Source organism: Trichechus manatus, unplaced genomic scaffold, assembly GCF_000243295.1.
Source record: "Trichechus manatus latirostris isolate Lorelei unplaced genomic scaffold, TriManLat1.0 scaffold00094, whole genome shotgun sequence".
Taxonomy (NCBI): domain Eukaryota; kingdom Metazoa; phylum Chordata; class Mammalia; order Sirenia; family Trichechidae; genus Trichechus; species Trichechus manatus.
The window spans coordinates 10,618,794-10,632,893 of NW_004444030.1; the positions used below are offsets into that span (position 1 = coordinate 10,618,794).

Here is a 14,100-nt window from a genome sequence, read left to right on the forward strand (position 1 = left end):
GAAATTTCATAACTTGGGAATTTCATAACTTAGGAATTTCATAACCTAAAAGAGCCAGAACATCTTTTGGTAGATTTCCCTCAGTTAGTGTTTAACCAAACATCTGTCTCTAAGGAGGAGGACTGAATTATGGGTAGACTGACGGCCTGAGACTTCTGAAGGAGAGGGCAGGAGGGCCGTGGACCTGAGGCACACGAGTGAGACACAATGGAATTTGGCTTCACTACCAAGGACACATATCTGAGCCATTTTAACGCTCAGGCTTACCTAGAAAAATATTACAACTTTGGGTCCAGACACTCTGCAGAAAACCAGATTGTTAAGTATCTTCTGGAAAATCTTTTCCAGATATTCTGCCTTCGTAAGTCTGTCTATTGTCTGTGCGTCTCCCCCTAGGATGTGAGTCCTATAGATGGAGTCTCAACTTTTGTGTCCAGCCAGTCATCATTGTTTGATGAGCCCTTTGGAATCCCCCATTTATTTAACTAGAATAAAAACTGACATTTGTGTAGATATTTTATAGTTTACAAAGTGCTTTTGTAGACATTTTCTCATTTGATCATGGCAAAGGGAAACCAGAGGGCCTGAGTTCTGGCCCTGATTCTACACTGATTTGCTAGGTGACTAGAACAAGTCATTCAGCCTCAATGGGCCACTTACGAAATGGAGATCCTAATACTTATTGTGTTCCTAATACAAAGGAATATTGTGAATACATATGAGATAAAGACCTCCCCGTATGTAAAGGGAAACCCTGGTGGCGTAGTGGTTAAGAGCTATGGCTGCTGCCCAAAATGTTGGCAGTTCAAATCCACCAGATGCTCCTTGGAAACCCCATGGGGCAGTTCTACTCTATCTTATAGGGTCGCTATGAGTCGGAATCCACTAGACGGCAACGGATTTAGTATGTAAAGACCTGGGTACTTTTTAGAGAAAGACATTCAATAAAGTCATTAAAAAAAATTAAATTTCCCCAAAAATATTGTTTAATAGTTTTAACATCCTCCATTTAGCAGGCTTTCTGGGCCAAGGATTTGTATGCCAGATGTAGATCTTTTTTTTTTTTTTTTGCCTTTTCTCTTAGAGTCTTAAAATATCATAGCAACATGCCTCCACTCTGGAGTGGGGAATGGAAAATAAAGAGCCTTTTTAAAAAAGACTTTGGGTGAGGAGGAGTGAGTAGAGAGGTGGTCTGTCTTCGGGATCTCCAGCGTAATCCCAGGGAAGACCATGTAAATTCAGCTCAGTCCTCTGCTATAAAACGCCTGACCCCTCTTCCTCTTCTTTCCTCTGAACCAGGTGGCATGAAGGGAGACCTCCTGATTGACACTGACTCTGGCCCCACCATCTATCAGCTCCTTTCTGCTTGTGAGTCCTTCAAGGAGATCATCACCAGTGACTACAAGGACAGGAACCTGCAGGAGCTGGAGAGGTGGCTGAAGAAGGAGCCAGGGGCCTTTGACTGGTCTCCAGTAGTGAACCACATGTGTGACCTTGAGGGAAACAGGTAGAAGAACTGGGGTCTGCTTTCTGGCTGAGGGTGTCCACAGACAGTTTGTTTTTCTGAGTCAAGAATTATCCTTAGAGTTCAAATAGAAAAAGCAAGAGAAACAGAGAGATTGAAATGAAAGAGAAATCCAAATGGAGAATGAGAGCACTAGAAAGAGACAGAGATGTAGAAGTGTGTGTGCATGCGTGTGCATGCTCAGAAAGCTAGAGATAAAAGAGAAATTCAAACAGAGAACTAGAGAGTTAAAGACAGAGTGTGTGTGTTTTCCATTTTTCCTACCTTCCCTCTCCTATGATTTAATTTTCGTATGAACTCTCTCTCTCCCTTGCCCATACCCCAAACCCACTTTCTTCTATAATTTCTTTCCCCTCTTTGCTTACATACTTCACACTCTGTGTATTGCACAACATTCTCTTTTCATTTACAGTGGGAAATGGTATGTATTTTTATTAACATATCCCATGATTTGGTCCGAAGAAGGCTCTGATTTCCTGGCAAGACAATTCCCCTCAAGAAACAAGTACTAGCACTTTTTGGTTCCTGATAAAAGAAACTAGCATTCACACATTCATTCATTTATTCAGTAAACCTATACTGAGCACTTATGATATGCCAAATGACTAGCTACTGATATAAAAACCCAAAAACCAAACCCATTGCCATCAAGTCAATTCCGACTCATAGTGACCCTATAGGACAGAGTAGAACTGCCCCATAGGATTTGGTGAATAAGACAGAGGCGTTTCTTTGCCTCCTAGAGTTCACATCGGAAAAGGCAGGCGAGTACCAGATCATTTAGGGCAGCTGATAACAGCAATAGGCCAAGTTTAAGATTGTGGACTTCAAGTGTAATGAGAGGGCATCAAAGGTATAATCAGGAAAGTGTTGTGACCCAATTTACATTTACAAAGATTACTCCACTGTGTGGAGAATGAATTGGAGAGAGTTTAGAAGAGAACAAGATATGAAGAAAGGAGATAATTTAAATGCAGGTGAGAGATGATGGCAGTTTGAATGAGGGTGATGGGGAGAGGTGGATTGTTTTAAGATGAATTTTTGAGATAGAATGGATAAGAGTTGATAATGATTGGTTATGGGATGCAAGGAGAGGCAAGTGTCAAGGATGACTCCCATGTCTCTGAACTTGAACAACAAGGAGGATTACGGAAATATTCCCGAATCCCAGGAATCAATATAAAACCATGTGGTCTTGACATATCCCTAAGGAATGTTCTACCTGGCCTGCCTCCACTCTCTTCTTCTAGAGCTATAGTCAATTCGTGTTTCTATAATTGCGTTTTCGTTTGATTCCCAGCTTTTGTTCATCCCTGAGAGTCAGTTTCCCTTCTTTAACTAACTCTAAAGTCTGCTTTTATTTCTTTAACCCTCCCTGTCTTAGTCATCTACTGCTGCTATAACAGAAATACCACAAGTAGATGGCTTTAACAAAGAGAAGTTTATTTCCTCACAGTAAAGTAGGCTAAAAGTCCAAATCCAGGACGTCAGCTCCAGGGGAAGCCTTTCTCTCTCTGTCGGCCTTCTCATCAATCTTCCTCCTGACTAGGAGCTTCTCCACACAGGGAACCCCAGGTACAAAGGACGTGCTCTGCTCCTGGCACTGCTTTCTTGGTGGTATGAGGTCCCCCACTCTCTGCTTCCTTCCCTTTTCTTTTATCTCTTGTAAGATAAAATGTGGTGCAGGCCACACCCCAGGAAAACTCCCTTTACATTGGATCAGGGACATGAACTTGGTAAGAGTGTTACAATCACACTCTAATCCTCTTTAACATAAAATTACAATCACAAAATGGAGGACAACCACACAATACTGGGATTCATGGCCCAGCCAAACTGAGACACACATTTTTGGGGAGACGTAATTCAATCCATGACATTCCCATTTTCTTTTAATGGTCTTTTGACTTCTGGTAACTTTCTTCCTCTCAAGGTTATTAGAAGTATTCTAAACTTTATATTCATTTTCTTACATATTATTGACACACTGTCATATTGCTAGTAAATGTAGATTGCCAAATGTGAGTTATCAAGGGGACTCACTGGTGGTATAATTCCTTACAAAATAACAGTATGAATAAACTAGTGGTTTTATATTCTGTTCCCAATTAACCTTTTTGATATCATGCAGAGTTGCTAGACTTCCACTGGGTTTACCCTCATCTTTTATCTTTTTTACCAGGGCAAGTTTCCTGATTGCTGTAAATCCTGTCTGTAATTTAATTTTTTCATTGAGGTATAATTTATATACAATAAAGTATGCAGGTCTTAAGTGTTCAGTTTTGAAAATGTATTATGCTCATGTAACTTACAAATAAGATGGAAACTATTTCCATCATCCCATCTGTTTGGACATTTGCTTTCTGTTAATAATCTTATTTACAATTATTTAGATACATATTATGCTCATTTTATATGGTTTTTTTTAGTTGTAAATTTTTAATTCTGATTCATCTCTTAGTCAACTGAATAGGTCTTCAAATAATTTTTTAAGAATAATATGTAAGTGGTATATTTTCCAAGCCCATGTATATACGGGAATGCATAACACCTTAAAATTGCTTAATATTGTTCCTTTTTTCTGGAATTTAATAAGAAGTTGATTAATGATGCTTTCATATGCCATTTTAACCTGGAAATCTTACTTAAAGTTTTATGCTGGTTATTGCCTTCAAGAAGGAACCCTGGTGGTGCAATGAGTAAGCGCTCGACTGCTAACTGAAAGGTCAGCAGTTTGAAGCCACCAGCTGCTCCTCGAGAGAAAAAACCTGGTGATCTGCTCCTGTAAAGATTATAGCCTAGGAAACCCTATGGGGCAGTTCTACTCTGTCCTGTAATGTGGCTATGAGTTCTAATTGACTTGATGGTACACGTAAACATAACCTTTAAGGAGTCCCTGGGTGGCACAAATGGCTAAGCACTCAACTGCTAACTGAGAGGTTGGTGATTCAAACCCACCCAACAGTGCCTTGGAAGAAAGGCCTGGCCATCTACTTCCAAAAGGCCACAGCCTTTGAAAACTCTATGGAGTGCCGTTCTACTCTGCAACATATGGGGTTGCCATAAGTCAGAGTCAACTTGATGGTAACTGGGTATAGCATTCAAACTGAAGTTAAATTCTGCAAAATAAAATTTCAACCTTCTCTTTTCTATTGCCCATGTGATTCCACAGACTGAAACTGGTATTAAACTAGGGGGAAAAAACTGTAGCTATGAGGATTTGGACAATGTCCAATATTTTTAAATCAATAAGGGACTTCCCAGCATTTGTAGAATTTCAGGGAAAGCTTATAAAAATGTTTTCAGTCACTGTCAGACAACACACCTTTTAAAAGTCCAAATCATATGTCAGGAAGGCTTTGAAACTTTGTTCTCAATTTCCCTAGCCATCACGGTCCATTCCATCTCATTCCAAAATGAACCCTTAAAATCTAGCAGGATATTAAAAGCATTACTTATCTCACTCCAGAATCATCAGCTTGGAACAATTGGTTCTTGAGACACTGTCCCTTCCCAATCACTCTGTTAGAATGAGGAAGGGTATTTTTGTCAGTAAAATTCTGCATTCTCACCCTTATCCTCATGCTAGATACTATGGCTCCAACTATTTTAAGAATGATAGTGATCCTATTCAACTTGCTCCTTCAAGTACCTCTATCAACCCACAACCTATTTCCCCCAAGATTATTTCTTCGTTATCTGAAGCTATTTCTTGTGCTGACTGCTGCCAAAGACAATTTGAGCTGTCTCCTGTTCCTTTGCCTTTGGAGTCTGACTCATACATTTAGATACCACTTATTTTTACAACTATCCAAAAAGTTGTAAGACACCAGTACCAAATTGCTTGCCTCACACTATTCATTTATCAAGTCAGAAAGTCAACCACTCAGATATAACTACTCAAGCCTGTACCATGAACAGAGGAAAATGAGCTTTCACCTTAAGATATCCTAGTAATAGCATTAATTAAACTTTGGCTCCTGGAACTTGGAGCCCATTGTCTAGCCTTGTGGTCCCCAGACCAGCAGCCATGGCATCACCTGGGGACTTGTCAGAAATGCAAACTCTCAGACCCTACTCCAGGCTTATGGAACCAGAATCTAGACTTTAACAAGATCCATAGGGGGGTTGTATGCACATTACAATTTAAGAAGAATTGGTGGCAAGGGCAGAGCTTCCCAACACGCACGCAAGGGCACCTGGGTAAGTGGGAATGAGTTACAAATGTGCTCTCCAGGCTGTTCCCCTCCGCCCTCAGGGCAGCCAAAGGCTGGAGCCCCTCCTGGTTGCCTCCTGTAGAGAGCAGCTACTCCAGTTACCTCAGTGTGCCTGACCGGAGAAAGGTTGAGCACCTGTAGAAGTGGCAGTGCTCTGAAATGAATGCTCCCTATATAAAGATTTTCATATTCATTTGAAAAGATGTTTGTACCTTGTCCAAAATGGACACAGTTGTGCTAAATTTGTTCCATGAACTAATTAATTGCCTCTATGCCAAAACATTTCATGGTTTGTAAATCAATATTGATATTCTTTCTCAAAATCAGGATCTTAATGATAATGATAACTGTTTCAGATATGCCTAAGAAAAAGCTTCTGCCTTTTGTAAGGATGTTGTTGTGTGCTATCAAGTCGATTCCGACTCATAGAGATCCTCTAGGACAAGTAGAACTGCCCCATAGGGTTTCCAAGGCTGTAATCTTTACGGGAGCAGAGTGTCAGGTCTTTTCTCCCACGGAGCCACTGGGTGAGTTCACACCGCCTACCTTTTGGTTAGCCGAGTGCTTAATTATTGTGCCACCAGGGCTACATCTCTCTTAAATAGGTGCTCTCATTGCACTGTCTCTGGGAAAATTAACAGGGCATGCTGGGAAACCTTCAAGTAGTCATTGCCTTCAAATCATAAACATTCCCACTTGTATGTCTCAAAGCACCTCAAACTCAGGGCGTCCAAAATAGAAACTGTGATCTCCAAATCTGTTTCATTTCTGGTATTCCTTATCTCTTTGAATGGTACCATCATCTAACTAAGTGGACAAGCCAGAAACCTAGAAGTCAATCTTGTCATCTTGCTCTCCATCAAGTTCCATATCTAATGTAGCACCGAGTTTTGTCCATTCTACTTCCTGAATTCCTTTCAAATCAGTATGGTTCTTCCAATATTGATCATCACCTTGGTCCTCTCCTTCCTAACTGGCCTCCACCTCCACTCTTGTCCCTCCACTCAGTTCTTCTCTATTGATCATCACAAAATATAAATCTGATCATATCACTCCCTTGCTTAGGACCCCAATGGCACCTCATTGCTTTTAGAATAAAACAAAAATTCTTAACAGGGACCACAAAACTGCATATTCTGGCCCTGCCAACACCACTTGACTCATTTCCATCATGTTCCACTTGGTTTTCGGAGATGCAGCCACAGTAGCATTCTCTTCTCCATATTCCCTCCTTCCTACCACATGACTTTTGCACATGCTATTTCCATTTACTGGAATATCCTCATTCCCTCCCCATCTGCTTTGACCTGGTTAACTCCTTCTTATATGTTCTCTTTATCTCTGCTTACCTGATTCATTTTCAGAAAAGTCTTCCCTGACCCTCTAAGCCGACTCAAGCTCCAAACATTCCTTTCATAGTGTCACATGTTCCTTTCTTTCCTAGCCTTTAACAGTTTTAATTTTCACTTTTGTGGATAATCACTTGATTAATCCTTTCTCCCCCACCAGACTGTAATATACATGAGGAAAGAATCTGTTCCTCATTTTGTTCATCCCATGTCCCTGGTGCCCAGCACACTTCCTGGCACGTAACAGAGGTTCAAACAACATTTGTAAAATAAATGAATGTTTGCATTGTGTTTTCCAGATTCTTCCTCCTACGATATCTTTCTTTCACCTGATTCAGATGTGACCTGTACCAAGGACTTATCAATGATTATTCTTCCTCTTACCATTGTGACATTGACATTCCAGCTTACTTAGCCTTCTATTTCCTTGACATATTTTGATGATTCTCCCTTGGGAAGGCCTGCTGAACCTCTGGGGATGGGACAGTGGGGAGGCCAGTTGTCACCAGAAAAGACTTCTCCAGAAGATTCTAATTCATCACCTTCCTTGCAGAGAAATGGCAGGAGGGACTTCCTCTGAATCTCAGGATAATTGACTGGGGTATGGGAAGACACACTCATAGAAAAGCGGTCTGAACAAGAGTCTTACTCTTCACCCTTTCAATGCCTCACCTCCACCCCAGTTCCTTCAGCTTTTTTAGACAGCCTATTTACAGAGGAAATAGCTGCCCTTTTTTGCATACTGACTGATTCATTTGAAAGAGTAGATCTTTAGAATTAGAGAAATTGCCACACTGCTGTTACCCCGCTGTAAAACTGCTTAACACGTTTCTGGGTGTTGTTTATCACCTACCCTTGAGCTAAACGTGAGGCTCAGCGGTAATTGCCTGTGTCTCCAGACGAGTCCATTTCCCTGTGGTGTATTTGCAGGCCCCAAGAAGCCCTGAGGTGTAATCTTTACACAGCCACCTTGGCAACTGAGTTCACCAATGTTTGCGTACATCCAAGGGCAAACAGGTATCGATGACAGTGGGTGTTTCTAACAAATTTCCCTCTAAAATTGGCACAATCTCTGTTAGCTTTTGAGATTTCAGTGTGTCTCACAGTTTTGGAACAATTTCCATCATCATCTGACTGGAAAGTACTAGTTACGTGGTAACATGCATGTACGTCTTTAAAACAGCTTAATACACAAGAGGACACGGAGATCCACCCTGCTTCTGAGGTAATCACTTAAGTACATATTCCTACAATGTTCCCAACAGAGAGGATCCTCTTTAAACACACTCAGAAAACACTATTGTCATTTCTTTAACGTTTTTTATACACTTAAGTTATCCATACGTGTTGCTCTTAAGTGCTGTTGAGTCAGTTCTGACTCATAGCGACCCTGGGTACAGCAGAACAAAACACTGCCCAGTCCTGCACCATCCTCACAGCTGTTGCTATATTTGAGCCCATTGCTGCGGCCAGTGTGTCAATCCGTCTCTCTGAGGGTCTTCCTCTTTTTCACTGATCCTCTACTTTGCCAAGCATGATGTCCTTCTCTAGGAACCGGTCCCTTCTGATAACATGTCCAAAGTATGTGAGATAAAGTCCCGACATCCTCGCTTCCAAGGAGCATTCCGGCTGTACTTCTTCCAAGACAGATTTGTTCGTTCTTCTGGTAGTCCATGGTGTTTTCAATATTCTTTGCCAACACCATAATTCAAAAGTACCAATTCTCATTCCGTCTTCCTTATTCTTTGATAAGCTTTTACATGTATTTGAGGCGATTGAAAACACCATGACTCGGATCAGGCACACTTTAGTCCTCAAAGTGCTTTTTAACACTTTAAAGAGGTCTTTTGCAGTGGATTTGCCCAATGCAATGCATCGTTTGACTTCTTGACTGCTGCTTCCATAGGGTTGATTGTGGATACAAGTAAAATGAAATCCTTGACAAATTCAATCTTTTCTCTATATATCATGATGTTGCTTATTGGTCCAGTTGTGAGGATTTTTGTTTTCTGTAGAGGGAGAAGCAATCCATACTGCTGTAGTCTTTGATCTTCCTCAGTAAGTGCTTGAAGTCCTCTTCCCTTTCAGCAAGCCAGGATGTGTCATCTGCATATCGCAGGTTGTTAATGACTCTTCCTCCAATCCTGATGCCACATTCTTCTTCGCATAGTCCAGTTTCTTGGATTATTTGCTCAGCATACAGATTGAATAAGTATGGTGAAAGGATACAACTGTGACGCACACCTTTCCTGACTTTAAACCGTGCAGTATCCCCTTTTTCTGTTCGAACGACTGCCTCTTGATCTATGTACAGATTCCTCATGAGCACAATTAAGTGTTCTGGAATTCCCATTCTTCGCAATGTTATCCATAAGTTGTTATGATCCACACAGTTGAATGCCTTTGTATAGTTAAATAAAACACAGGTAAACATCTTTCTGGTGTCCTCTGCTTTCAGCCAAGATCCATCTGACATCAGCAATGATATCCCTCGTTCCATGTCCTCTTCTGAAACTGGCTTGAATTTCTGGCAGTTCCCTGTTGATGTACTGCTGCAACCATTTTTGAATTATCTTCATCCATATGTGCAGATGGAGCCCTGGTGGCGCAGTGGTGAAGAGCTTGGCTGCTAACCAAAAGATTGGTAGTTCAAATCGATAGGTTATTTAAAAAAAAATTCTGCTCTAGATTACTTCTACATTCAAGTCCATGTTTTTCACAGACTTTCATAGTGTTGAATTATTATGTTTTAATTCTTAAAATGTTCTGCCAAATCATCCACATTCCATCGGGCTGGGTAAACAGCTTTGTACCTGCTTTCCCTACCATTTAGGATGACTACCCATCCATTTTTGCCTAGGCCTGACAGGGGTTCCCAAGATGTAGAACTTTTGGTGCCAAGACTGGAAAATCCAGACTAATCAGTACATATTGGTCACCCTACTAACATTTCTAATCTCAATAAAGTAGGTAGATTCAGTCAAGGGTAGTTATTATTCCCTGCATGGATACCAGTTTAGTGATTGGTAGGAATTTGGTGAAACCAGCACCTTACTAAGCTTTTTGTTTTTAATATAACAGCTTTATTGCGATGTAATTCATATAACATCCAATTCACCAATTTAAAGCAAACAATTCACCAGTTTTTAGTATATCCACAGAGTTGTGGAACCATCATCACAATCAATTTTGCAACATCTTTGTTAATCCAAGAAGATACCCTGTGCCCATCAGCACTCACCCCCTATTGCTCCCAACCATCCTACCCCTACCCTCAATCCCTTCCCCCAGCAACAGCTAATCTCCTTTTGGTCTCTTTAGCTTTGCATTTTCTGAAAATTTAATATAAACGTAATTATATTATACGTGGTCTTTTGTGACTTAGCATAATCTTTTCAAGGGTCATGCACACTGTAGCATGAATCAGTATTTCATTCCACTTTCTGCCAAATAATATTCCATCATATGGAAATTTCACATTTTATTTATCCACTCATCAGTTGACAGACATTTGGTTTGCTTTTGATTCTACTTTTTGACTATTATGAATAATGTTGATATAGACACTGGTATACAAGATTTTGTATGGACGTATGTTTCATTTCTCCTGGGTATGGTATTAGTTACCTACTGCTGCTGTAACACAAATACCATGAGTGGGTGGCTTTAAAGAGCAAGAATTTATTTTCTCATGGTTCTGCAGGCTAAAAGTTCAAAGCAAGGTCTTGGCCCTGTGGATTCCTTCCTTGTCAGTAGCCCCTGGTGTTTCTTGTTTCCTTGATGTTCCTTGGCTTGAAAGCCCTGTCTTTGTGTCTATTCTGATCTTTCTATAATTCAGAAGTGATTAGGATTAGGATCCACCCTACACTGGTATGCCTCATTGACACAATAAAAGAAAAACCAAACAGAATCACATCCACAGGTACAAAACCAAATCCATTGCTGGAGAGTCAATTCCGACTTATAGTGACCCTATAGGACAGAGTAGAACTGCCCCATAGGGTTTCCAAGCAGTGGCTGGTGGATTTAAACTGCCAGCCTCTTGCTTAGCAACCACATTCTTAAGCACTATGCCACCAGGGCTCCTCCACAGGTACAAGGGTCAGGAATTCAACACATATTTTGGGGGGACACAATTCAATCTTTAACAGGTATAAGTACCTTCAAGTGGAATTGCTGGGTCATATGGCAACTGTATGTTTTAGTTTTTGAGGAACTGCCAGACTGTTTTCCAAAGTAGCACACCATTTTACATTCCCACCAGCAAAGCATTTCTCCACATTCTCAACAACACTTGTTACTATCTGACTTTTTAATAATAGCCATCATAACCCCCCCAAAAAACCAAACCTGTTGCCGTCAAGTCGATTCTGACTCATAGTGACCCGACAGGACAGAATAGAACTGCCCCATAGGGTTTCCAAGGAGCGGCTGGTGGATTCAAACTACTGGCTTTTGGTTAGCAGCCAAGCTCTTAATCATTGCACCACCCAGGGCTCCGTAGTGGATCTGAAATAATATCTCGTTGTAGTTTTGATTTGTATTGGGCTGATGGCTAATGATGTTGAACATCTTTTTCTACGATTATTCCTAAGCATTTTAAATGAAAAATTACAACAAATGTAAAGGATGCTTACAAATAATTGATTATATACACTAGGCTTAATATTTTAACTAAATATTTAAATTGGAGGTTTACAACTAATATCCACGATCTCAAATCATTCTACCTACAGGTAAATCTGCAAATTTTATTGAAACCATTGACTTCTCCTCCCTGACCAGAAATGGTTGCTGTGAATGTCTGTCTCACGGCCTAAGCGTCCGTCTCCTCCTAGAGTCTGTATCAGACAGTGGACTGCCTGTTCCCTGAGTGAAGCCTGGATCTGCATCCCCAGTGCTTTGTTCATTAACATCCTCAGTGGGCTTGGTACCAATTATTACTCCTACCATGTTAGGGCTCTGTGGCCTAATGGACACTTCACACACTCATTATTTCTTCCCTTTATATGCTACTTCTTTCTCCTTTATTTCCTCTCTCCCAGTTTCCCTTGTGCCCTCTCTGTGTTTACTTACGTTTGCTCATCTATTAGTTTATTCCTTCATTCCTGCCCTAACAAACTCCAAATGGATCTGAGGTATTCTATTCCGTCTCCTGCTCTTACCTTCTCTTCTCCTTTCATTAATTAATTTCTCTCACGAAACCCCATTCTTAACAAGGCTACCAAGGAAATAATCGCCTTCAGAAAACGTATTCTCTAGCTGCAGTATTTTCTGGAACCTGAGAATGGGAACTGATAGTTTTCTTCTGTCCTGAGGGGCCCTGGCCACAGTTGTGGGGCAGAGATCAACAGTTTCTATAAATGCTATGAGTAACTCCCCCTCTCCTCCCCACAGACCAGCAACTACTACCATGATACCATTTCAGCATTTAAAATTCATTATTACTTGTACGTGTGAGTTAAATAGCCACCACCTTGCGATTCATCAGAGTGGACTAGGGTAATGATAATAACAGATGACGTGTTTTGAGTACTTACTTTAAGCCAGGCACTATTCTAAGCAATGGAGGAAGAATAATTTCACGTGGGGCAGTGCATTGTCGTCAGCTAGGTATTATTATCATCATTACCACGTTATTAAGGAGGTTTAACCCAGCACAGGGTAATGTGATCACATGCAGCTACCAAAACAGGCCTTCATTTCTTTCTCTGCCTTTACAATGGTGTCCCAGGTGTGTAAACAGTTAACACACTCAGCTGCTAGGCGAAAGGTGGGAGGTTTGAGACCACCCAAAAGTGCCTTGAAAGAAAGGCCTGGAGATCTGCTTCCCAAAAATCAGCCACTGAAAACCCTATGGAGCACAGTTCTACCCTGACACGCATGAGATCGCCATGAGTCGGAGTCAACCCGATCGCAACTGGTTTTTACAATGGGATAACACTGCCATTTCTGCCCCGACCAAAGACATGTACGATCCCAATGACTCGGGTAGCAAGCCATGTTGTCGGTTTGTGTGTTTCAGAGTCAAGGGACCTGAGAAGGAGGAAAAGTTGCGGTGGGCGGTCAAGCAGGTCCTGAAGTGTGATGTGACCCAGAGCCAGCCTCTGGGGTCTGTCTCCCTGCCCCCCGCTGACTGCCTACTCACAACTCTGTGCCTGGACGCCGCCTGCCCGGACCTCCCCACCTACCGCACCACCCTTAAGAACCTCAGCAGCCTGCTCAAGCCAGGGGCCTTCCTGGTGATGACTGATGCCCTCAAGAGCAGCTACTACATGATTGGTGAGCAGAGGTTCTCCAGCCTCTCCCTGGGCCGGGAGGCCGTGGAAGCTGCCATGAGAGAGGCTGGCTACAAGATTGAACAATTCCATGTTATTTCTCAGAGTTACTCCTCTACTACAGCCAACAACGAAGGCCTCTTCTCCCTGGGGGGACGGAAGCTGAGTGGATCTGTATGATGCTTTGTCGCCTCCATGAAAGCAATTCCTTTGACTTTTGTAGTTGGCTTCAGTCCTTGGTTCTAACTGCCTCAGTCATTGTGCTGAGTAGAGGCTCAGTGGCTGGGGCCCAATGGCACAGCCAGGACAGGGGTTGGGGTGGTCAGTCATTCGAGGTTCAATAACTGACAGACCTACTCTGTGCTCCACACTTGTGCTTATGCCATGGGGACCCAAAGATGTGTAGGTGGTATGGCCAGTCTTCTGGACACTGCCCGTGATTACAAAAGAAGACCTGACTTTCTTAGACATCCCAGTAGTGATGGTTCAAGTCCTCACTTTCCTACAGAGAAGGAGGTGTCTCCAGGTTACTCACTATAAGCTTCCTAGGGGGACTGCTGCCTCCTCCTCTCTCAGGAGTAGGTTTCTACTGTTCTTCAACTCCGACCTTCTCCCCACAGAAGCTACCACATTGCACCTCTGCTGCTGATTGCAGCTACTCTGGGCATAGCTGCTCTCTGCTCAGTTCCATGGGTACCTCCACCACTCTGGCCTCAGGGGTCAGAGAACAG

General features: G+C 42.0%; 1 protein-coding gene across 1 annotated transcript; it reads left to right on the top strand.

Moving 5' to 3' along the window:
• The first annotated feature begins 207 nt into the window (after nucleotides 1–207).
• On the top strand, nucleotides 208–13,549 carry NNMT (nicotinamide N-methyltransferase). Its single transcript, XM_004382545.1, has 3 exons — nucleotides 208–361; nucleotides 1,300–1,507; nucleotides 13,117–13,549. The coding sequence occupies exons 1-3, from the start codon at nucleotides 208–210 to the stop codon at nucleotides 13,547–13,549; spliced, it is 795 nt and encodes a 264-aa protein (XP_004382602.1).
• Nucleotides 13,550–14,100: the final 551 nt, after the last annotated feature.